This window comes from Elephas maximus, chromosome 6, assembly GCF_024166365.1.
Source record: "Elephas maximus indicus isolate mEleMax1 chromosome 6, mEleMax1 primary haplotype, whole genome shotgun sequence".
NCBI lineage: Eukaryota > Metazoa > Chordata > Mammalia > Proboscidea > Elephantidae > Elephas > Elephas maximus.
Window position 1 is genome coordinate 134,328,416 of NC_064824.1, and position 24,104 is coordinate 134,352,519.

The 24,104-nt window shown below is 42.1% G+C and overlaps 1 protein-coding gene across 2 annotated transcripts in view; it reads left to right on the forward strand.

Moving 5' to 3' along the window:
- DIS3L2 (DIS3 like 3'-5' exoribonuclease 2) overlaps nucleotides 1–24,104 on the forward strand; it is a 386,635-nt gene that overhangs the window by 105,878 nt on the left and 256,653 nt on the right. For both annotated transcript variants that reach the window (XM_049888455.1, XM_049888454.1), the window contains exon 6: nucleotides 16,010–16,244. In XM_049888455.1, coding sequence (XP_049744412.1) covers nucleotides 16,010–16,244 — 235 coding nt within the window. The remainder of the gene's footprint in view (nucleotides 1–16,009; nucleotides 16,245–24,104) is intronic.

Consider the following 24,104-nt stretch of genomic DNA (forward strand, 5'->3'; position numbering starts at 1 on the left):
GACAGCACAGTGTAGACTGTTCTCTCCCCTCCTGAATGACGGACGAATGGCTACTTACCAATTCTGAAAGGGCAGGGAAATGTCCTGTAAGCTGTGTTTAGATCTAGGCTTTCTCTTCTTCAGCTATTCATTCTTGATTTTTCTTGCTAAGACTTGTTTTCAGTTTAGGGAAGAAAGAACTCTATGGACCTATTTGAGTTTATATCGAAACTGGAGTTGTACTTTAGATATGAAGACCTAGAATTATTTTAGAAAGGTACATTTATTTCATTGTCTTCCAATTGTATTCATTTGCATCTATTTACATTTGCTTCTTATGCTTGGCAATAAAATAACTTGCATGTTTCCTGGTTTCCAAACCACCCTGCATTCATGGAGGAGGATGTAGTAGATGGCAGTATCATGCATCTTCATTTAGCTGGCTCTTGCCACTTGGTAGTTGTTTTATTCTTTTCTTGTTATTTCTTAAGACTGCTGCTTTTAAAACTAATTCAAAATAAGTCTTTCTCATTCTCTTCAGAAGAGGAGTGAAGGGAACCAGTATCTACTAAGCATTTTCTACTGCCAAACATTGTGGAAGACTCTGGGGAATAATAAGATTAATGTCTCTGGGGAATAATAAAATTAATGTGACGTGGTGTCTTAGCTATCTAGTGGTGCTATAACAGAAATATCACAAGTGGATGGCTTTAACAAATGGAAATTTATTCTCTCACAGTCTAGGAGGCTAGAAGTCTAAAATCAGGGCACCAGTTCCAGGGGAAGGCTTTCTGTCCCTGTCGACTCTGGGAGAAGGTCCTTGTCATCAATCATCCCCTAGTCTAGAAGCTTCTCAGTGCAGGAACCCTGGGTCTGAAGGATGTGCTCTACTCCTGGCTCTTCTTCCTTGACGGTAGGAGGTCCCCATCTCTCTGCTTGCTTCTCTCTCTTTTTATATCTTGTAAGATAAAAGGTGATGCAGGCCACACCCCAGGGAAACTCCCCTTACATTGGATTAGGGCCATGACCTGATTAAGGGTGTTGCATCCCACCCTAATCCTTTTTAACGTAATCTAATCTTGCCTCATCAACCATAGGCAGATATTAGGATTTACAACACATAGGGCAATTACATCAGATTACAAAATGGAGGATACTCAAACAATAATGGGAATCGTGGCCTAGCCAAGTTGACACATATTATTTGGGGACAATTCAATCCATGACACATGGTTTGCTGTCCAGTAGAAGATAGAAATGTGCAAACCAATCAATGTAAGATAGCCTGATAAAGAACCTTATAGTGAAAGAATAGCCAAGGTTTACGAAGGAAGGCGATAGAACATTTCTTGGGAGAGGAAGGTTGGACAGAACAGTAGTCATGAAAGAGCTGGATCTTGAATTTTGATTCTTTGCCAAGCAGACAAATGCAGAGGCCTTTGATGCAATGGATGTCAGTGGTGGGAGCCGTGTGTACAAAGTTCGCCCTGAAACCTGTTTATCCTCTGCTCCCGTGTCTTCTTTTCAGTTGACTCCTCTGGGAGATTTCCTCAGAGTGTCTGGGACTGTGAGCACTGGATTTAGAGCCCAGACCTGTGTGCGTGTCCTAGCTCCGGCACGGTAGCTGTGGGACTGAGCCCTGCCTGAACCTGTTTCCTCCTCTGTGACATGGAGCTAGTCCCCTTTGAGTAACCAGGGTCATTGTGTGAGTCAAATCAGTCAGTGTGTAATGTGAAGGTGAAGAGCGATTATAACCTTAGTGTTTATTATGATTAACACATTCACAATTATATTTAAACTCTTTCTACTTCACTAACTCTTGTTCCTTGTTGAACGCCTTTATTTGAATCTTTCCTCAGAGCTTTATTCACAGCTGCTCCTGTCAGTTGGCACTTGGCCCTGGGACACATTTGCTTAACTGCTATCCTTCAACTGGAATTGAATCAACGGCAATGGGTTTGGTTTAATACCCAAACCAAAAAACAAACTTGTTGCCTTCAAGTTTATTCTAACTCATAGCAACCATATAGGACAGAGTAAAACTGCCCCATAGGGTTTCCAAGGAGCAGCTGGTGAATTTGAACCACCGATCTTTTGGTTAGCAGCTGAGCTCCTAACCGCTGTACCACCAGGGCTTCTATCCTCCAATACTCACTTCAGTCTGCAGACCTACATTTCTAGTTGCCACCTGATGTCTGTCATTGTCATGGATTGAATTATGTCCCCCCAAAAATGTGTGTACCAACTTGGCCAGGCCATGAGTCCCAGTATTGTGTGGCTGGTCCTCTATTTTGTGATTGTAATTTTATGTTAAGAGGATTAGGGTGGGATTGTAACACCACCTTTACTTAGGTCACCTCCCTGATACAACGTAAAGGGAGTTCCCCTGGGGTGTGGCCTGAACCACCTTTTGTCTCTAAAGAGATAAAAGGGAAAAGAAGAAATAAAAGGAGAAGGAAGGAAGCAGAGAGTTGGGAGCCTCATTCCACCAAGAAAGCAGCACTGCGAGCAGAGCACATCCTTTGGACCTGAGGTTCCTGTGCTGAGATGCTCCCAGACCAAGGGAGAGTGATGACAGGGAATTTTCCTCCAGAGCTGACAGAGAGAGAAAGCCGGCCCCTGGAGCTGACACCCTGAATTTGGACTTGTAACCTACTAGACTGTGAGAGAATAAATTTCTTTGTTAAAGCCATCCACTTGTGGTATTTCTATTACAGCAGCGCCAGATGACTAAGACAGTCATCACCTTGGACCTCCTGGGTCTGAAGACTAAGTTTGTTAACATTTCTCCGTATATAACCGCTCCTAAATTCTGGTTTCTGGTATCTGAGTTTAGGACCTTGGAATTACCTTTGACTTTTCCTTCCCCTTGCTTCAGGTTGTTCTTCAGAATTTGAAGGCTCCTCACTGAGGTCATTGTTATTATTAAAGCATGCATTTATTAAGCTCCTGCCACGTTCCAGGCACCTGTGCCAGGAGTTTTTCACAATTATCTCATTTAGTTTCCACAGTAATTGCACAATTATCTCATTTAGTTTCCACAGTAATCGTAGGAGATTGGATACATTTTAAAGATAATAAAACTGAGGTTCAGAGAGTTGAAACAACTTTGCCAGTGTAAATAGAAAGTGGCAGAGCCATGACTCAGACTCCAGTGTGTTAACTCTAGAGTTCGTGCTCTTCAGCACTTCATTCTACTTCCCACTTCACCAACCTTACAGTAGAGACCAGGTTCATTAGATCTGTACCGAGGACTCTTCACACCTGCTGCTTCATCTTCCTTGCTCATTCTTCCTGTATGTGTTCACTGTACTTGGCATTCATAAAAGAAATTTTTCATTTTCTTACCGCCTTTCTTTTGCGTATATGTTCTTTCCCACCTTAGACTCTCTTCTCCTTTTCTTGTGTGTACTTATCAAAATCCTGGGGGAGGCAGGGTAGTGTTATATAACAAGCCAGGGCTTGGGAGTTGTTATTTGCTATTGAATTGATTCTGACTCAGGGTGACCCCATGTGTGCTGAGTAGAACTGTCCCATAGGCTTTTCAAGGCTGTGACCTTTCAGAAGCAGGCCTGTCTTCCGAGGTGCCTCTGGGTAGGTTCGAACTGCCAACCTTTCAGCTTAACTGTTCATGCCACCCAGGGACTAGGTCTTGGGAGTTGAGTGGTTTGTCTTTAAATCCTAGTTCTGCCACTTTGCTGGTTGAATGACTTTGGAATTAAGCCTAAACCTCAACTTCTAGTCTGAAGAACAGGGGAATAATAATAATACTTGTGAGAGGAATTAATGAGGTAATATAGCTAGAAGCTTTTGTTCTCAGTGGGCACTAAGTAAATGTAGCGCTAGTTCTACTCTCCACGTATACATTTTTTGTGTTCCTAATTATACCCCTCAGAGTGCTGCAGACTAGTGCTCTTTAAACTGTGGCTTTTTTATCTGATGGAAGCGTTAACAAGTGACAGACCCCTTTATCAAAAAGGAAAAGCATAGTCAAATCGGAAATAGTAGAACCAACCACTCAAGAGTCAATGTGCCCCGAGTTCATAAGGCAGAGGCCGGATTGCCGCTGTCTGTCCCCCAGAGCATAAATATTGTGCCTTTTGGAGAAAGGGAATCACCGTTTCCTCCCAGCCCACCGCCCTACCACTCTGTGGCCCAATTTTACCTTCCCAAGGAGACAATAGGTAGATTACAGATCAGGCCCTGGCAAAGCTAACTGCAGGGTATCTGACAAAGAATGCGTGTGTGTATGTTGTGTGCGTGCACACCTGCACACATGCATACTTGTGTTTGGACAGGTTCAAGGAGATTAAAATCAATGAGTACTGTAGTGTGCTACTTCTCGAACATTTCTAGTAGCTGCGGTTGACATGTTTATTTTGTACCAATAATCCCAAATTGATATCTGCCTATATTTTCACTGTTTGTTTATTCTTCATCGGGTTTGTGTGTTGCTTGTCCTGCCCTGTTCACGGTAAAGACTGAGAGCGAAACATCCTGTGTGACGCAGCTACTTGATACTCTCACTAATCGGTTTCTGTCCTGTCCTCCAGAGACTAGACTAAACCTCCAAGGGAGAAATAACCCCAGGCGTAGCCTGCGCTCAGAATAATAGGTGCAGTCAGCTGCCTCGCCCTCTCAGGCCTGTGGAGGAAACCAGAGGGATTTTAAAAGTCCTTGGTTAACCAGGTCAGTAACGTACCCACTTCCCTCAGGAGGGGCCTTTCAGTCTGAGCCTAGAATGCTCCAAAATATTGATCACCCTGAGCTGGTATGCTTCAGCACCCGGTCCTGTACTCTCCCTGTTTGTACCTCCTTATGGAGCATTTTCTACTGATCTGTAGACGTGCATTTGTCTGTGGAGGAAGGGTCTTCAGCTTTCAGTAGATTCCAGCGGGATCTGCTAACCTTCAAAGTGAAGAACCACTGAACAACTTTTTTAATGTCAGTCCTACAAAACAAAGACTCTTACTTTACAGAGCCAAGGAAAAGTAGGCTACTGTCTTCTAACCCACAGACCCTTGTCTCTGAAAACTTTTCTGAAGGTTCTCTTGCATCCTGATAGTCCTTCAAATTCATTCTTCTACCCATTTATCCATCTGTCTATTCATCAGATATTTATTGAGCACCTGGATTGTGCACATTGCTGTGGAATGTCCAGAGATGTGTAAGATGTAATTGGTGAGCATACATTCTAACAGATAAGTCATAGACATAGTATAGTAGAGAAAGTGTGAAGGGCCATACAAGAGGTGCAGAGAAATTGCTTTGGGATGTTAGAGGAGGGAAAAATTACTCTTGCCTCTGATGGGATGGGGAGGAACTGGGAAGATTATGTGGTGGGTTCTGTATTGTAGAAAACCCAAGCTATTTGGACCAGGTCTTGAGAGATGGATAGATTTTAGATATGTGTGTCTTCTCCAGTTCTTTAGTCATCTGTAAGAGACTAGCGTGTACCTGGTGGGTGCCAAGCGCTAGCCAGGGCCACTTCATGGACTTTACAGTTTATTGGGGAAGATAGACTCCGAACAAGTCATTTAACTAATTCATTTAAGTAATTAAATTGCTGTATTCATTCACTTATTTAGCATGTATTTGAGTGACTACTACCTGCTATTCTCAACTCTTGGAATGTAGCAGTGAACACAATAGATAGCTTCTGTGCTCATGAAACCCACGTTCTAGTTTGGGAGATAGAATATAAGCTTTTTCACTTTCAGTGTTTACCTTGAACAGGGTAGGACGAACACCACATTATAATATATAATATATATTATATATAATTTATAGTAAATATATATTTTCAGGTAGTGATAAGTACAGGGATGAAAATAAAGCAGGGGTAAGGGGACAGAGAACTGACAGTGAGGTGGGCTCTTTTAGTTAATATGTGAGGAGGATATTTGAGCAGAGACCTCAACAAAATGAGAGGGCAAGCCCAGTTAGTAGTTGGGGAAAGCTTTCCTGATAGAGGGGGTTATGTTTATGATCTGTTGATTTTAGCAACCATCGATGATCATTTCCTGAATGCATTGTTTCAACCGGGATGGCAGAATGGTGATATTGACAGTCTTTCATTTCTTCTTAATTTAATTAGCTGAAATTCTTCCATGAAGAAGAACTTGACTTCATCAGCTGTTGGTCAACCTGCTGTACAGTTTGTACAGGAAAGACAGAGTAATGCTCAGACTTCTTTAAGGTTGATCAGTGATTTTTTTTCTCCTTACTATTATGAACTTGTGGATCTTAACATATTTAATGTGTTCCAGTCTATATCAGCTCTCTCTCTTTTTTGGTGTTCAAATTGTACTATTTTTTGCTTACAAGAGCCCATTTATGATGGTTCCTGAGTCCCTTTGATAAGACCATAGTAGTCTGTGATCACTTCCTTGCATTCCTGGTGTCTTAGACTGGGTTCTCTAGAGAAGCAAAACTAGTGAGGCGCACATGCGTTTGTGTGTGTGTGTGTGTGTGTGTATATGTATTTGTTATTGTTTGGTGCTGTCAAGTTGGCTCCAAGTCAATAACAACCCTATGTACAACAGAACGAAACACTGCTTGGTCCTTTGCCATCCTTACAATCACTATTATGCTTGACCCCATTGTTGCAGCCACTGTGTCAGTCCATCTTGTCAAAGGTCTTCCTCTCCTTTGCTTACCCTCTACTTTATCAAGCATGATGTCCTTCTTCAGGGACTGTGTATATATATATATACACACACACACACACACACACACACACACACACACACACACACACATAAATATATATGGACAGAGAGAGAGAGAGATGTATCTCAAGGAAATGGCTTACACAGTTATAGAGGCTGGCAAGCCCCATGTCAGGCGTCAGGCTGGAGGCTTCTCCTAACTCATGTAGCTATGGGGCTGACAAACCCAAGATTGGCTGGTCAGGAGTCAGGCTGCTGGCTCACAGGCTGCAGAGGCTGACAAATCCAAGATTGGCATGTAAGGTGGTAGGCTGCTAGCTCACAGACTGCAGAGGTGGATGAATCCCAAGATCAGCAGACAATATGGTAGGCTGCTGGCTCAAGTACAAAGAAGCGGAGATCAGAAACAGATGAGCCGAATGTAGGATCCAGAGCAAGCAACAGAGCTTAGACAGAACTTCCATATATATATTGGATACAGGCCACACCTAGAGGAAACTCCCCTTACAACTGATTGGCTGATCACATTAGATCACTTCATGGAAGATGACTACATCATTACGTAACTGCCAGACTACATCATTACATAACTGCCAAATCACTGAGAATCATGGCCCAGCCAAGTTGACACACAACCGTAACCATCACACCTGGTATGACAAGACATTCCAAGTTTATCTTGTCCATTTCCTGTTCTAGACTTGAATCGATTTTGTTCTCCAAGGAGCCCTAAAACCCTTACTTTCCACCAATATGGCATATGAAATGGTTACAGAGTGCCTTTTGTATACCGTGAGCTCATGATGATCTTTTTTCCTCATAGCGCAGTGGTTGAGAACTGTGGCCACTAACCAAAAGGTCAACAGTCTGAATCCACTGGCCGCTTCTTGGAAACCCTGTGGAACAGCTCTACTCTGTCCTGCAGGGTCATAACTCCATATCAACTCGACAGCAATGGGATATTTGTTCTATCCTTGTGTGTTTGAGTTAATAAAATAGAATGCAAATGCCTTTAAAAATGCGACATGTTAATTTATCTTTTAATTGCACAGTTTTGAATGACTTGATTGATTCATTAAGTGCTGTTGCCTTATGGAATTTTTTGCTTTAGTAACTCAAAAAAGGAATTTATTGCTTAAAACACTAATTCTCTTTTTTTTGTTTTTTAAATTTTTATTGTGCTTTAAGTGAAAGTTTACAAATCAAGTCAGTCTCTCATACAAAAATTTGTATACACCTTGCTATATATACTCCTTGTTGCTCTCCATCTAATGAGACAGCATACTCCTTCCCTTCACTCTCTATTTTCGTGTCCGTTTGGCCAGCTTCTGACCCCCTCTGCCCTCTCATCTCCCCTCCAGACAGGAGCTGCCCACACAGTCTCATGTGTTTACTTGATCCAAGAAGCTCACTCCTCACCAGTATCATTTTCTATCGCATAGCCCAGTCCAATCCCTGTCTGAAGAATTGGCTTTGGGAATGGTTCCTGTCTTGGGCTAACAGAAGGTTTGGGAACCAGGACCTCCAGGGTCCTTCTAGTCTCAGTCAGACCATTAAGGCTGGTCTTTTTACCAGAATTTGAGGTCTGCATGCCACTGCTCTCCTGCTCCCTCAGGGGTTCTCTGTTGTGTTCCCTGTCAGGGCAGTCATCGGTTGTAGCCAGGCATCATCTAGTTCTTCTGGTCTCAGACTGATGTAGTCTCTGGTTAAAACACTAATTCTTGAATATGTTGTTGTTGTTGTTAGGTGCCATTGAGTTGGTTCCAACTAATAGCAACCCACTGTACAACAGAATGAAACACTGTCTGGTCTTGCACCATCCTCACAATCACTGCTATACTTGAGCCCACTGTTACAGCCACTTTGTCAATCCATCTTGTTGAGGGTCTTCCTCTTTTTCGCTGACCTTCTACTTTACCAAGCATGATGTCTTTTTCCAGGGACTGATCCCTCCTGATAACATGTCCAAAGTATGTGAGATGTAGTCTCGCCATCCTTGCTTCTAAGAAGCATTCTGGCTGTATTACTTCCAAGACAGATTTGTTTGTTCTTTTGGCAGTCTATGGCATATTCAGTATTCTTCTCCAACACCACAATTCAAAGGCGCCGATTCTTCATCTGTCTTCCTTATTCACTGTCCAGCACTCGCATGCATGTGAGGTGACTGGAAATACCATGGGTTGAGTCAGGCGCATCTTAGTCTTCAAGGTGACATCATTGCTTTTTAACACCTTAAAGAGCTCTTTTGCAGCAGATTTTTCCAGTGCAGTGTGCCTTTGATTTCTTGACTGCTGCTTCCATGGGTGTTGATTGTGGACCCAAGTAAAATGAAATCTTTGACAGTCTTTCTCCATTTATCATGATGTTGTTTTTTGGTCCAGTTGTGAGGATTTTTGTTTTCTTTTTGTTGAGGCGTGATCCATGCTGACGGCTATGATCTTTGATCTTCGTCAATAAGTGCTTCAAGTTCTCTTCACTTTCAGCAAGGAAGGTTGTGTCATCTGCATATCGCAGTTGTTAATGAGTCTTCCTCCAATTCTGATGGCCATTGTTCTTCATAAGTCCAGCTTCTCGGATTATTTGCTAAGCATATAGATTGAATAGGTATGGTGAAAGGATGCAACTCTGATACACACCTTTCCTGACTTTAAACCATGTAATATCCCTGTCTGAGGCACCTAGTGCTACTGTAACAGAAATACCACAAGTGGATGGTTTTAGCAAACAGAAGTTTACTCTCTCACAGTCTAGTCTCAAATCCCAAATTCAGGGTATCAGCTCCAGAGGAAGGCTTTCTTTGGCTTGAGTCTGGAGGAAGGTCCTTGTCATCAGTCTTCCCCTGGACTAGGAGCTTCTCTGCACATGAACCCCAGGTCCAAAGGACGAACTTTGCTCCCGATGCTGCTTTCTGTGTGGTATGAGGTCCGCATGTCTCTCTGCTGGCTTCTCTCTTTTATGTCTCAAAAGAGATTGGCTCAAGACACAGTCCAATCTCGTAGATTGAGTCCTGCCTCATCAATATAATTGCCTCCCATCCCCACTTATTAACATCATAGAGTTGGAATTTGCAACATGGGAAAATCACATCAGATGACAAAGTGGTGGATAATCACACAATACTGGGAATCATGGCCTAGCCAAACTGATACACATATTTTTGGGGGAGACAGTTTAATCCATGACAGTCTTCTTGTTCTGTTTGGATAAGTGCCTCTTCATCTATGTAGAGGTTCCTCACGAGCACAATGAAGTGTGCTGGAATTCCTGTTCTTTGTAATATTATCCATAATTTGCACAAGCCTTTGCATAGTCAGTAAAACACAGGTAAACATCTTTCTGGTATTCTCTGATTTCAGCCAGGATCCATCTGACATTAGCAGTGATATCCCTCGTTCCACGTCCTCTTCTGAGTCTGGTTTGAGTTCCTGGCAGTTCCTTGTCAATATACTGCTACAGCCACTTTTGAATGTTCTTAGCAAAATTTTACTTGCATGTGATAATTTCCACATTCTATTGGATCACTTTTCTTGGGAATAGGCATAAAATTGGATCTCTTCCAGTTGGTTGGCCAGGTAGCTGTCTTCCATATTTCTTGGCATAGGTGAGTGAGCACTTCCAGCACTGCATCTGTTTGTTGAAACATCTCAATTGGTATTCCGTCAATTCCTTGTGCCTTGTTTTTTCACTGAGGCCTTCGATGCTTGGACTTCTTCCCTCAGTACCATCAGTTCTTGATCATATGCTGCCTCCTGAAATGGTTGAATGTTGACCAATTCTTTTTGGTATGGTGACTCTGTGTATTCCTTCTATCTTCTTTTGATGTTTCCTGCATCTTCTAATATTTTCCCCCTAGAAGCCTTCAATATTGCAGCTCTAGGCTTGAATTTTTTCTTCAGTTGTTTCAGCTCGAGAAATGCCAAGTGTGTTCTTCCCTTTTGGTGTTCTATCTCCATGTCTTTGCACAGGCCATTATAATACTTTACCTTGTCTTCTCAAGTCCCACTTTAAAATCTTCTATTCAGCTCTTTTACTTCATCATTTCTTCCTTTTGCTTTAGCTACTTAACGTTCAAGAGCAACTTGCAGAGTCTCTTCTGACATCTATTTTTATCTTTACTTTCTTTCTTTTCTTTTTAACGATCTCTCACTTTCTTCATGTATAATGTCCTTGATGTCATTCTCCAACTCATCTGGTCTTTGATCATTAGTGTTCAGTGTGTCAAATCTATTCTTGAGATAGTCTCTAAATTCAGGTGGGAGATACTCCAGGTCGTACTTTCGCTCTCATGGAATTGTTCTAATTTTCTTCAGTTACAGCTTGAACTTGCATATGAGTAATTGATGATCTGTTCCACAGTTGGCCCCTGGCCTTGTTCTGACTGATGATATTGAGCTTTTCCATCATCTCTTTCCGCAGATGTAGTCGATTTGATTCCTGTGTATTCCATCTGGCGAGGTCCATGTAAAAAAATAGTCGCTGTTTATGTTGAAAAAATATATTTGCAGTGAAGAAGTCATTGGTCTTGCAGAATTCTATCATGCCATCTCCAACATGGTTTCTGTCACCAAGCCTGTATTTTCCAAATATTGATCTTTCTTCTTTGTTTCCATCTTTCACATTCCAATTACCAGTAATTATTAGTGCATCCTGAGTGCATGTTTGGTCAATTTCAGACTGCAGAAGTTGATAAAAATATTCGGTTTCTTCATCTTTGGCCTTAGTGATTGGTGCATAAATTTGAATAATAGTGATATTAACTGGTCTTCCTTGTAGGCTTATGGATATTATCCTATCACTGACAGTGTTGTACTTCAGGGTAGATCTTGAAATGTTCTTATTGACAATGAATGCAATGCCATTCCTCTTCAAGTTGTCATTCCTGGCCTAGTAGACCATATAACTGTCTGATTCAAAATGGCCAATACCAGTTCATTTCAGCTCACTAATTCCTAGAATATCAGTGTTTATGCATTCCATTTCGTTTTTGCAACTTCCAATTTTCCTAGATTCATAAATCATATGTTCCACGTTCTGAGTATTAATGAATGTTTGCAGCTGTTTCTTCTCATTTTCGGTCATAACTTCAGCAAATGAAGGTCCCGAAAGCTTGACGTCATCCACGTCATTAAGGTTGACTCTACTTTGCACTGGGTTTGGGTGGGTTCTACTTTGAGGAGGCAGCTCTTTCCCAGTAGTCTTTTGAGTGTCTTCCAACCTGAGGGGCTCGTCTTCCGGCACAATATCAGACAGTGTTCTGCTGGTAGTCATAAGATTTTCACTGGCTAATTCTTTTCACAAGTAGACCCCTGGGTCCTTCTTCGTGGTCTGGAAGCTCCACTGAAACCTCTCTGTCATGGGTGACCCTTGCTGGTAATTGAATACTGGTGGCGTAGTTTCCAGCATCACAGCAACATGCAAGCCCCTGCAGTATGACAAACTGATGGACGCATGGGGGAATTCTTGAATATATGTACTCTAAACCTTAGAAATTATTACAAAGTCAGAACTGGCTTGGTTTTTAAATGTACCCTGGTTTCCAATCATCTTCTCTTTTCTCCATTGACTTTTCCTTGAACTTTGTATGTTTAAGCCAAAGTATAATAAACATAGTAAGCAGGCAGAATCACAGTGATTACAGAATTCCCATTATATATATATTTTTTCATACAGATGAATATATATACACATACGTAGAAAGACTACCTTTCATCATTGGATCGTTAAGCCTCTGAATTTTATAAAGTCAGAATTCTAGTTCCCTTTTTAATATTTTCTCCATGGTCTTTGGAAACCAAATTCTTTGTGAAATCGCTGTGGCCAAAATAAATACATGATAGATACTAAACGCCTGGGCACTTTGCTTAACATTATTCCGTGAGACTACCTGTTACCTGAGATTCTGCCTCCAGCAGGTCAGTTAATTTCTCTCACTACCTTTTCCCCCTTCTCCGGGGGTGAAGTGTGAGTGGGGATGACAATAACAGACCAGAGAGCATGTTGTAGTCACCATGTTTAGATGTAGGGTGCATGTACACACATACACCTCACGTCTGTGCTTTGGGTTGCTCTGACAAAGCCCAAGGTTGTGTTAATCCTTTGAAGATGGTTGGACACGGATTTTCTGAAATATTGTGTTTAGCAAGGACTCTTTAGGAAACTGAGTGGGTTTGCTGATTTCAGTGATGTCAAATTCTTCTTTCATGACTTGCCACTGAATTCCTTCTTTTTGAATGATTTACCTGGAGTCAAGTATGAAATCAGGACCTGTGAGGCAAGGCAGAAGTGCACAGAGGAGCACTGGTTTCATCGTTGTATGTCATTCAGTGTCCTAGCTGTGGCCGCGCTCCTGTGCAGGAAGGGCCTAGGGGAATGTTTGCTGGAGGCTTCCGGCCTAGCCAGTTGAACCTTTTTTTACTATCAAAGCAAAGGAGCTTTGTTTGTTTTCTAAACTTTCTGTGAAAATAATGAGTGAATGACTGATTCTGAAAATAGAGATTAAAATTTAGAGTCAAAACATGGTGAGAGTTCAAAGAAAAATCATTAAATATATTCAGAGCTCGAGAATCAAGTTGTTAAAAATTTTGTTCAAAAGCAAAATTTTGCTCAGAAAATTAACCATTGCTTATAAGTTTTGAGTACTACATGTTTACGAAGTCAATTTTTGGAAAAAAAAATTGGGGAATATATTCTTAGAGTCTGCATATCCTGGTTGTGAATATCTTTGTAACATTTTTACTTTGACTTTCTGAGTGAATATTATAATGTTAACTGGGGATGATAGTGTTAATTGGAATCTGTGGCATTAAAATGTTTTGCCACACTAGCAAGCAACCATCTAAGATGCATCAATTGGTCTCAACCCATCTGGAGCAAGAGAGAATGAAGGGCACCAAGGACACGGGGTAATTGTGGGCCCAGGAGACAGAGAGGGTGACATGGACCAGAGACTGCATCAGCCTGGGACCAGAGGAACTGGATGGTGCCCAGCTGCAGCTGATGACTGCCCTGACAAGGAACACAGCAGAGAACCCCTTGGAGGAGCGGGGGAGCTGTGGGATGCAGACCTCAAGTTCTCGTGGAAGGAGCAAACTTGATGGCCTGACTGGGACTGGGGGGACTCTGGAGATCATGGTCCCTGTGCCTTCTGTTGGCCCAGGACAGAGCCATTCCCAGGACCAGCTCTTCATACGCAGATTGGAGTGGACTATGGGATAGAGGGTGATACTGGTGAAGAGTGAGCTTCTTGGATCAAGTAGACACATGAGACTGTGTGGGCAGCTCCTGTCTGGAGGGTAGGTGGAGCGGGGGCAGCTGAATGGACACGAAAGTGGAGGGTGGAAGGAGCGAGTGTGCTGTCTGCTTGGGGGGAGAGTGGCTAGGAGTATATGGCAGGGTGTATGTGGATTTTTGTGTGAGAGACTGAGTTGATTTGTGGACTTTCACTTACAGCACAATAGAAATTGAAAAAAAAAATGTTTCGTCAAAGTTTTCTTTTAATGACTTTTTCTGCCTTGTGTGAGATGAAGGCCTTTCATTAAGCATGCTCTTTGTGTATTCTAGGTCCAACTGGTTGGTTGAAGGCAGGCATCTATTTTGAAACCTCTAGGTTTAGGTTAAACTCTGAAAAATATTAGATCTACCAACTATGATGACATAGAGAAACTGCTAGAGGGGCTCACTCCCTTCAGTCAGGTCTGTGTTGTTTCCTCTGAGAGACATGCCCTAGCTCCTGCTGGTAAACCAGCCTCACCCTCTGGTATTCTGTTTGTTTTCTGTCTTCTTTTTATTTTTAATAGCACTCATCACAATGTTCTATTAGACTTTGAGTTGTTTCTCCTGTCGTATCCTTGGTACCTAGAACAGTACCTGGCACCATGGAAGATACCCCATAATGATTTGTTTAGTGAGAAATTGTTCACCATCCATCTCCCCACTAGAGTATAGACCTCACGAGGATGCCTGGCTCAAGGAGGGCCTTCCAACATTTGTTTGAAAGAATGAATGTACTTCCAACAGTTATCATGTTTATTTTATACATATACATGTATACCCGCGGCTGTCGAGTTGATTCCGACTCATAGTGACCCTATAAGACAGAGTAGAACTGCCCCATAGGGCTTCCAAGGCTGTAATCTTTATGGAAGCAGACTGCCACACCTTTCTCCCTTGGAGCAGCAGGTGGGTTCGAACTGCCGACCTTTCAGTTGGCAGATGAGAGCTTTAACCTCTGCACCACCAGGGCTCCTTATATACACATATGTATACATATATGTGGAAACCCTGGTGGCATGGTGGTTAAGTGCTACGGCTGCTAACCAAGAGGTCGGCAGTTCGAATCTGCCAGGTGCTCCTTGAAAACTCTATGGGGCAGTTCTACTCTGTCCTGTAGGGTCACTATGAGTCGGAATTGACTCGATGGCAGTGGGTTATACATATACATATGCATATACATATATATATCACATTTTAAATCGTGCATTTATTTTGAAATTGCACATAGGGTCCTCATCAAGAAAGGATGTGGTGTGCCAAGAAGCATCGAAACCCCTTGCTGTCAAACTGATTCGCACTCACAGTAACCCTACAGGATCTAGAACCTGCAATATCTGCTGTCCTTTTCGCTAATCGGGATGGGCAGATTTGCCCTTTTTTTTCAATGACTGAACAGCACCTGGTATATTTCAGTACCAGATTCATGGAAATCACATGGTCTACCATGTGACCCTGCGACACACGAATTGACTGGATTCGTATCTGGAGCCTTTCCTCTAATTTGCTTCATTCTTATTGCTAGTGTAAATGTCCATCAGTTTGTGTGCGTTGTTTACTGATCTCAGGCCTAAAAATGGAGAAGTAAGGGTTTATATTTTTATGAGGATGCTTTATAAGCTCTTTTGCTCGCACATAACTTTGATTTTTCCATTTCATCTTGTATTCTTGTGGCTTCACTTGGGAAGCAGTGACATACTGTGTTGTCTTCTGTTGTTTTTAACACACTGATTGCTCCTGTGTGGTGAGCCCTTATGAAGCAGCTTGTTGCTTCTGGTATTCAGGGCCTTAGGGGAGAAGGAGATGAAAGGGCACATCACAAAAGTGAGAAGCAGACATGGCATTAATTGTGGACATCTTGAGGAGCTGAGTCCTAGCCTAGCATCACTGAATGGACTGTCCCCATAAGGTACTCTGTGGACCTGGAGAAAAAAGATCCCTGTTCAGAATACATGGTGAGGGTCCCAGTGATGGCAGTTTGTGAAGGTACAGTTTTTTTTCCTTAGAAATGAAAGACGGAAAAAGAAAAACCTGCCCTCTCCTCCTCCTCCCCCACCAGTGACTTAGCAGAACTTTTCTATTTTCTTCAGGTAACTAAGCCTGAGAGCAACGACAAAGAGGCAGACGCTGCCAATGAGTCCGATATCCCTGAGGAGCTCTGTGGACGCCACCCCCCACCCCAGGCCCCGAAGAACTACGAAGACAGTCCTGATGTCATTATAGAGGCCCAGTTTGATGGCAGTGATGCAGAAGATGGACATGGCAACACACAAAATGTGCTTGTTGATGGCGTTCAGAAACTCTCAGTTTGTGTTCACACAACAGGTGAGTATTGGGCTGCGGTGTGACATGTTTCAGTAAACTGACTGTTTCAAGTATTGGCTTTCTCTCTGTGCTGTAGAATCAACCACACAGCACAGTTAGCATCTTCGCGACTTGTGCCCTGTGGCGGCTTTGTGCAAAGGGGTGTCTTAGGCTGACAGGCTTGCAGCCGCCGATTGAGCAAGGAGGGAAGGAGATGCTGAGGGGGGCAGTTGTTGCTGTGCCCTGTCCATAATAGGTTCTGGATCGCGTTGGTAGTTCACTTTCAAATTTCCTGCATCAACCCCATCCCACCCTGTGATTGACATTTACAGGATAAGACCGGTTTTTAAAATCCTTACGAAGAAAGTGCTTTACTTTACCCTGGATTTTGCTTTGATTTGGTGCATTTTTCAGTATTTCTGTGGTGAGGGTGGATCACCCTAAATGGATAAGCAGATTATCTTCAGGAAGTGTTTTGATTCTAAACCCTTTTAAAAGCTGGTCTTATTTTATGTGGTTGAAATCTATGCCACGGGTCCTGTGGACACAGAAAAAGCAACTGGAGACACGTGAGTGAGGTACCATGACCGAAGGCCCTGCCTGACCCTGCTCTGGGAGTTCTAAGGGAGCATGACAATGGAATATTTCAACTTAGAGCTTTCTAAGAGTACCAAATGGAGGGCGTGTATTTTCCAGCCAAATGGAGTTTTGTGTATGTTCCGAAATGGGAAAGATTGAGCAACACTGACCTGGCCCAAGCAGACTAGGTAATGAGCTTATCAGGGAGAAGTTTCTGGCACAGCCCCGGTGAGAGGCTAGAAGGAATGCTGGAAGATTACTAAAGGAGGATGTCCCAGAGACGCCCTATTAGCAGGATGGAAGCGTACCCCTCACTACCGTCCTGAAGAAGCTGGAGGTGATTTCCGGAAGTGACTGCATAAGGCTCACCCTGCTTCTCCACTGCTGACCAGCAGGGACCTGGAGAGAGCATGTTCAGAAAGCATGTGTTGCTGCTCGGTGCCAAGCACTGCTCGTTCAGAATGCCTTTCCAGCTCTGAAATTCTTTTTGAATGAAACAGCTACTGCCGCCTCACTCCCCATCAGGCGTACTGATTGGGGGCACCCGGGTTCCCCCCGTTGTTCCTGTGACCTGCTTAGACACAAGTGGTCTCACTGTTCAGGGCCCAGCCAATTTTGTTTGGATGTTATTCCTGCATTTCACTCTTTCGAGGTTTCTTGTTGCTTTCCTTCTTTGAAAACAGTTGAATACTGTGACCCTCTCCTTAAAGGGTATATGCACTGTTGGGAGCAGCATCCCTACTGTGAGTCATCTTTACCATGAAGAGAGGGAAGTAACCAGGACCCTAAAGAGCTAGATCCTTCATCAACAAGATACCAAGGACTTGGAGGACAAAGCCAGGCAGAGGAACACTTTAAAACCAGTTGAATATTTGGACCAAAACTACTTCGTGGAAACCTAGCTCTGGTGACTGGGTTTGGCAACCTTCAGCAGCCTCTTTTCCTGTGAGCCCCAAGTTGAAGGAATAAGACATCTTGAACTCTCATTAGTGGTTGGTACAAATGGAAGGGCAAGGAAATATTGATGGCTGGAAATGATGGAAGAATTGCTGCTTAAGAGAGGATGCTAAGAGTTCCCTCTGCCCTTTGTTTGGGAAATTTTCATGTCAGAGCTGCTCTGGATTTGCTTTCTACTGTAGTTCCCCTCCCTCCTTTGTATAAGTAAATATCATTGAGTGCTTAACAAAGTCCACTGCATACATGTTATTTCCCTATTCCTTTTACTTCTCTCTCTCCTGCTGGTATTTATATTGCTTTCTTAGTGGCCCTTACTGAGGAAGCAGCCTTAACCCTTCTCTTAGTATCTGGTACAGCTTTCTTTTTCCTCCTAGCTTCTGAACAGAGTTTGTAGAAACCACATGGCTGTTTCTCATTTCTTGCCCTCTTGGTATTTAGGAAAGTTGCAATTTGTCTTTTAAAAAATTGCGGTGTTTTTTAGGATATTTCGACCAGCTTCTCTTGCTCAGGATAATATAAAAAAATCTGGTTGCAATTAGGAATGTTGGTACTATTTGTACCACTTTAGGTTTTAAAATGTTGTTGTTGAAACAAACCATAACCTTAAGAACATCATAAACCTTTCCTAAGACTTCTAGAAAGTTCTTTGATTTGTGTTACAGTTAAAAGTGGATTGGTTCACACTTATGTTCAAAAGTGTTTTTGTTTGCTTTTGTTTTATTATCATGTTTATTTATCCCAAGCAAATATTAAATATTGCACGTGTGTACATAATATGTCCCTATTTGCCCAGGGAGCATTCATAGCTTTACAGTAACTGAGCAGACAGCTTCAGCTGTCAGCAGAGAAGCCTGTCACTGCATTCAGAAATAGCTTCTGCTCTGATGACAGACAGCATGGCTGTGCATCCTCCTTAGTCCCAGAGTGAGAGAGTGGGCCGAGGACATAGGTGCCTTTTGAAGGTCTAGTCCTTCAGCCTCCTGAAACTGAGCTCTCACTACTTTACCAGCGATAGTGTCATTGTCAGCAGAAAGCGACCATTTGTGTAGAGACTTGGACAACGCAGTCAAATTTCCCTTGGTATCAAATGCAAAAATGGCTTTAAAAATGTTTGGGTAACAGTTGCCTGGTTAGCAAACTCCAAAGGATAAAAATCATGGCCAAAGTGATACAGTAGCTCTGTGTCTTTCATCACCGGGAGTTTTAAGAACAATGCTGGCCTCGTGAAGCTTGGTGATCATGACCTAATCAGGTTGTGATGTGCACTTCCTGCCCTCCCTCCCAGCAGAGGTTGCCAGAGTTCTTTTTGTTTTCCAGTCTGGAGACAAGCCTCTACGAGTAGTACCTGGTGAGTGAGCATGGATTCAAAGTATAATGTTGACCCTTTTGATTCTATCTTCTATCTCTTGGCCAACTTCAGCTGTTTTCTGAAGAGGAGAATCCACGTGGAATCGTTAATTCCTTCTGAGATTTGAGTTGGTCCCTATCTACTCCTTCTGGGGCCTGCCCAAGCCACCATCAGTGGTCTGGAAGAGCCTTTTTTCACATTTAAGTTTGAGCTGTTTCCAGGGACAGGCCCTTTTAGCTCCTGAGTTCCTTTCAGTTTTCTTCCCCTTGGATAAAAAGTAACTGTCTTCCCCTTTGACTCAGAAAAATCAAACCCATATGATTCTTCCCGTGTGACACTTCGGGGTTACCAAAACCTCAAGAACCCCTTTTCCAGACTGGAAACCCTTCTTCCTTAGAGTTAAATTGCTTCTTTTCCTTTCTACTAATATTTCTAGATTCTGAGATCAAATCTTCCCTATCCCTTTTTTTCATTTTCTCTACTGGGTATAGTGGTGCTTAGTATAACTACAAGATGGTCATGTTTACTTCAGAAATTATATTAAAAATTAAATATATGGCAATTCCTCATCAGCCACAGTTTTGGGGCAGTGTTTTACGCTGACATTAAAAAACCTGATTTAAAAAAGGTAAAAGCTTGTCCAGAGCTATATTAAACAGAAGGATACGGCAGGAATTTTGCTTCCATCTTCTCTTTGAATGGGTAGGCAATGCAGTCATGTCAAGTAGAGATCGATGGTCAGGACATACAGTGCCCTAAGAGTCAAGCCCTGTGCTGGGCCAGCCATTCCTTCCTGTAAAGTCGCCCAAAGCAACATATGGACAGAGAACAAAGCAAGGCAGAGGAGCAGTTAGTTCATTACCGACGGAGGCTTTGCCAAAGCTAGCATGATTACAACAGTCTACACTCCCACTAGTAATGCATGAGGCTTCTTAGACCTTCTCATCCCTGCAACAGTTGGAATTACCCAGCATTCTAATTATTGTAGTCTCTAGGTTTTATAAATTGCCTTTTCATACCATTTGCTCATTGTTCTATCAGGGTTACTGTTGTTGAATTCCAGGAATTTCTTATGTGTTCTCTGTAATAATTCTTTTTCCATTTTAGGCATTACAGACATCTCCCTTTCTGTCATTTGTCCATTAACTTTCCTTGTGATGTCTTTCACTGAACAAAAATCCTTACTTTTGGTGTAATAAAATTAATCATTTACCTTTTGGATCTTTCCCTGTTGCTTGGTCACAAAGGTATTCTCCCATGTAACCTTCTATTAATTTTACAGTTTTACCTTTTTACCATTGGGTGTTTAATCCATATAGCATCTACCCTCACATTTGGAATCTAGTTTTACAGTGAGCCAGTTTTCCCAACATGTTCTTCTAAGCAGTCTGTTCTTTCTCCATTGATTTGTGCTGCCACATTTAGCTTTTATTAAGTTACTCTATATACATGGATCTATCTTCTGAATTCTCTCTTCAGTTCCATTATCTGTTTGCTCTTGTGGTACTATTTTTATTAAGATGATCTTACATATGTTTTTAAACATCTGACAGTGCTCTCCCCTGCCCCCCCCCCCCCGCCCATCTTCTAAGTTGACTTAACTGTCCTGGAACCATTATTCTTCCATATAAATTATAGAGTAAATTTATTCTATTTCTCAAAAATTTTATCTGGAATTTTGATTGGGATTTATAGAATTTATAAATTAATTTGAGGGGAATTGACATTATTAAGTCATACCATCTAAGAGCATGGAATATGTGTCTTTTTTCTAGATACTCTTCAGTATCTCTTATTAGGATTTTAATGATTTCTTCTTAAAAGCTGTGGGTAACCTTGATTAAATTAATGACCAGCATTCACAACTACAAAGAAAATTAAAATTGTAACAATTTTTATTATTTAATGAATATTTTATTTTTATTACAATTTTCCAGTTGGTACTTACTGATGTAAAGAGGCTACCTTGGTGTGTCTTATATTAAATTTAATAATTTGTCAATTCTATTATTCTAGAAAAATGATCGTATCATTTGTATACAATATTAATCTTTTCTCTCCCCTTTCAATCCTCAGACTTCTTATTTCTTTTTCTTCCATATAACATTGGCTACCATCTCTAGAACTATGTTGAAGAGGTGGCAGTGATGGGAGTCATTTTTTCTCTTGTTCCTGCTCTTAAAGGGAATACATCTAAAGTTTGATTCATTAGGTATATCATCTTCTATAGGGTTTTGGGTAATAGCCCATGTCAAGTTCACTTCCATTCCTGGTTTGCTAAGAGATTTTATCATAAATAAGGAAATCAAGGTATCACACAGAGTGTCTGTTGTGGGTTGAATTGTGTCCCCCCCCGCCCCCCCCCAAAAAAAAGATCAAGTCCTAACCCCAGTACCTGTGAATGTGACCGTATTTGGAAATAGGGTCTTTGCAGATGTAATCAAGTTAAGACGAGGCCATACTGGAGTAGGGTGGGCCATAAGTTCAATATGACTGGTGTCCTTAGAAGAAGGACCCAGACACAGAGGAAGGATGGCTATGTGAAGGCGGAGGCAGAGACTGGGCTGATGCTGCCACAGGGTATGCCTGGTACCACCAGAAGCTGGAAGGGGCAAGGAAGGATCCTTTCCTAGAGGCTTTGGAGGGAGCCTGCCAACACCTGAACTTCAGACTTCTCCCTTCCCGAACTGTGAGAGAAAACATTTCTGTTGTTTTAAGCCACCTAGCTTGTGGTACTTGTATGGAAACCCTGGGAAACGAATGCGCTGTCAATATAGAAAATACTGAGTAAGGATTTTTAGATTACTTGGCTAACAATGGATGAAGAGAGGCCTTTGAGAAAATTAATGGAGCCTTTAAATATTTTTGCAAAAATGATTGTTTATATGAACACAATGAAAAGCCAAACAGAATGAGGCCATATCATGCTGTCATATAATTTTGTTGAAAAATTATGCAAAAGCCTCCTTGTTCTAGTCTTTGTTCTAAGTAGTACATGCTTGCGTTAATAACCTTACAAATGTAAATTTGTTACATGTAAAAGAAAAGGTATTCGTTTTTTCTACTGAGCTTTATAAAACTTAGTCCCTACTTTAAAGTGAATTTACTATATGAGCCTTTTTCTTGTGTAAGTTATCCTCAGGTGTCTGGTGCTTTCTGTCTCCTTGACCTGGCTCTAAGCAGGCATCCAGCTAGTGGCAGCCTGGGACAGCGGAAAGAGCAGTAGACTGGGAGTAAAGGGAGCTAGGTTGGAGTCTCTGTTCTGCTTCTGAAATACGGGAGCTGGACAAAATGATGTCAGAAGTTCCTTCTAGCTAAAAATTTCTATGATTAAATATATTTTTAAGTAATATTAAGGATTTAACAGGCTGTGGTGAGTCATGGACAGAAATGGCTTAAGGTTTCTTCCATTGGCACCTGTTCTGCCTCTTAAAACCATCACAGCCTGGGCCACTTACCTTGGCTATTCACTCAGCATTTATGGAATGATTGTAATGGGCCCAGTCAGACAGAGCTGAAGCATCCACTCATCCAGTCCATTTAATCCATCCACCCGGTCATCTAGTCCAAGCTAGCCAGCCATCTTTCCTTCCACCCAACCACCTCCAGTCATCCTGTCTAATCCATCCATCCATCCACCCATCGGATATATGTCTACAAAGAGCCTGTCAAGTGCCAGGCACTCTGTGTAGCCCTCCGCCCCCAGTGGCTGAAAAGCTCCTCAAGAGGTGCCTCCCTGCAGATGCCTACTGCTCCTCTTTCCTCTCTTCTTCTTTTCCCCATAGCTGATGCCAGAGCATTTTTGTTTGGTGGCAGGAGTGTTAACACTGATCACATTCATTATATGAATCGCAGGCATGCCATTTATGTCCTTTTCCCTCACTGCACAGTGACCCCTGCTGTTGTCTGTGTATCAGATAATCTCTGGGTGAGTTTTCATTAAAGCATTTACTCCCATCTGGCCTCTGTTGCATTGCTCACAGAGCACAGTAGCCCTGAGATCTCTGGCCTACTGCTTTCCTGGTATCCTCTTGTCTGTCCTTAGAGTGTTTGAGCTGCAGATACCACGTGCTGGACCAGCCCTGCACGTCCTGCACGTTCATCTTTTCACCATAGGCTCACTCCCCTTCAGCAGGTGTGGCATGCAAGTCAGAAACACTACCTGGCATGAAGGGTATCGTTGCAGCCAATCCTGAAGTCTTATATGGCCTGTCCTTATTGTGAACATGAACATGCTCCTGAATTAGGGTGCTTCTCAGCTTCCATCTTGTGATGTGTAAAGCTTTTTAACTTTAAAGCAACGCCTTTTCCTTTGTTAGGAATATTCACCGAGAAAATGAAACATTCTTGTAGAAATTCAAACAGATTATTGTAAACTCTAAAGAAGCCAATAACTTAAGCCAGGGACTCTCAAGTTTTTTGGCCTCAGAGTATCTTTATACTCTTAAAAATTGTTGAGTACCCCAAAGAGCTTGTAGGTTTTAGCTGTCGATATTTTTGTCTTAAAAATTTAAACCGAGAATGTGTACTTACTTCTGGTTGTTTTTGTGTACATTCAAGAAAACCTCAGATTTCAAAATAATGATTTATTGAGTGTTAATGAGGTTAATGATATTATAGCAGGCACCCTGGTAGCACAGTGGTTAAAGTGCTTCACTGGTAACCAAAGGTCAGTGGTTCAAACCCACCAGTCGCTCCATGGAGGAAAGATGTGACAGTCTACTTCTATAAAGGATTATAGCCTTGGAAATTCTATGGGGCGGTTACAGTCTGTCCTATAGGGTCGCTATGGGTTGGAATTGACTCAATGGCAATGAGTTTTTTTAACCATAGTTGAAATACTGAGAGCAAACCAAGTTAACCTCTAAAATGCACTTATTTATACATTAAATTTAGTATCTTAAAAAATTCTAGAAAACACAAGAATACATAAATATACATTTCGTTAGCCATGAGAGGAGGAGTCAGCAGAGTTTTTCTATAAAGGGCCAGATGAT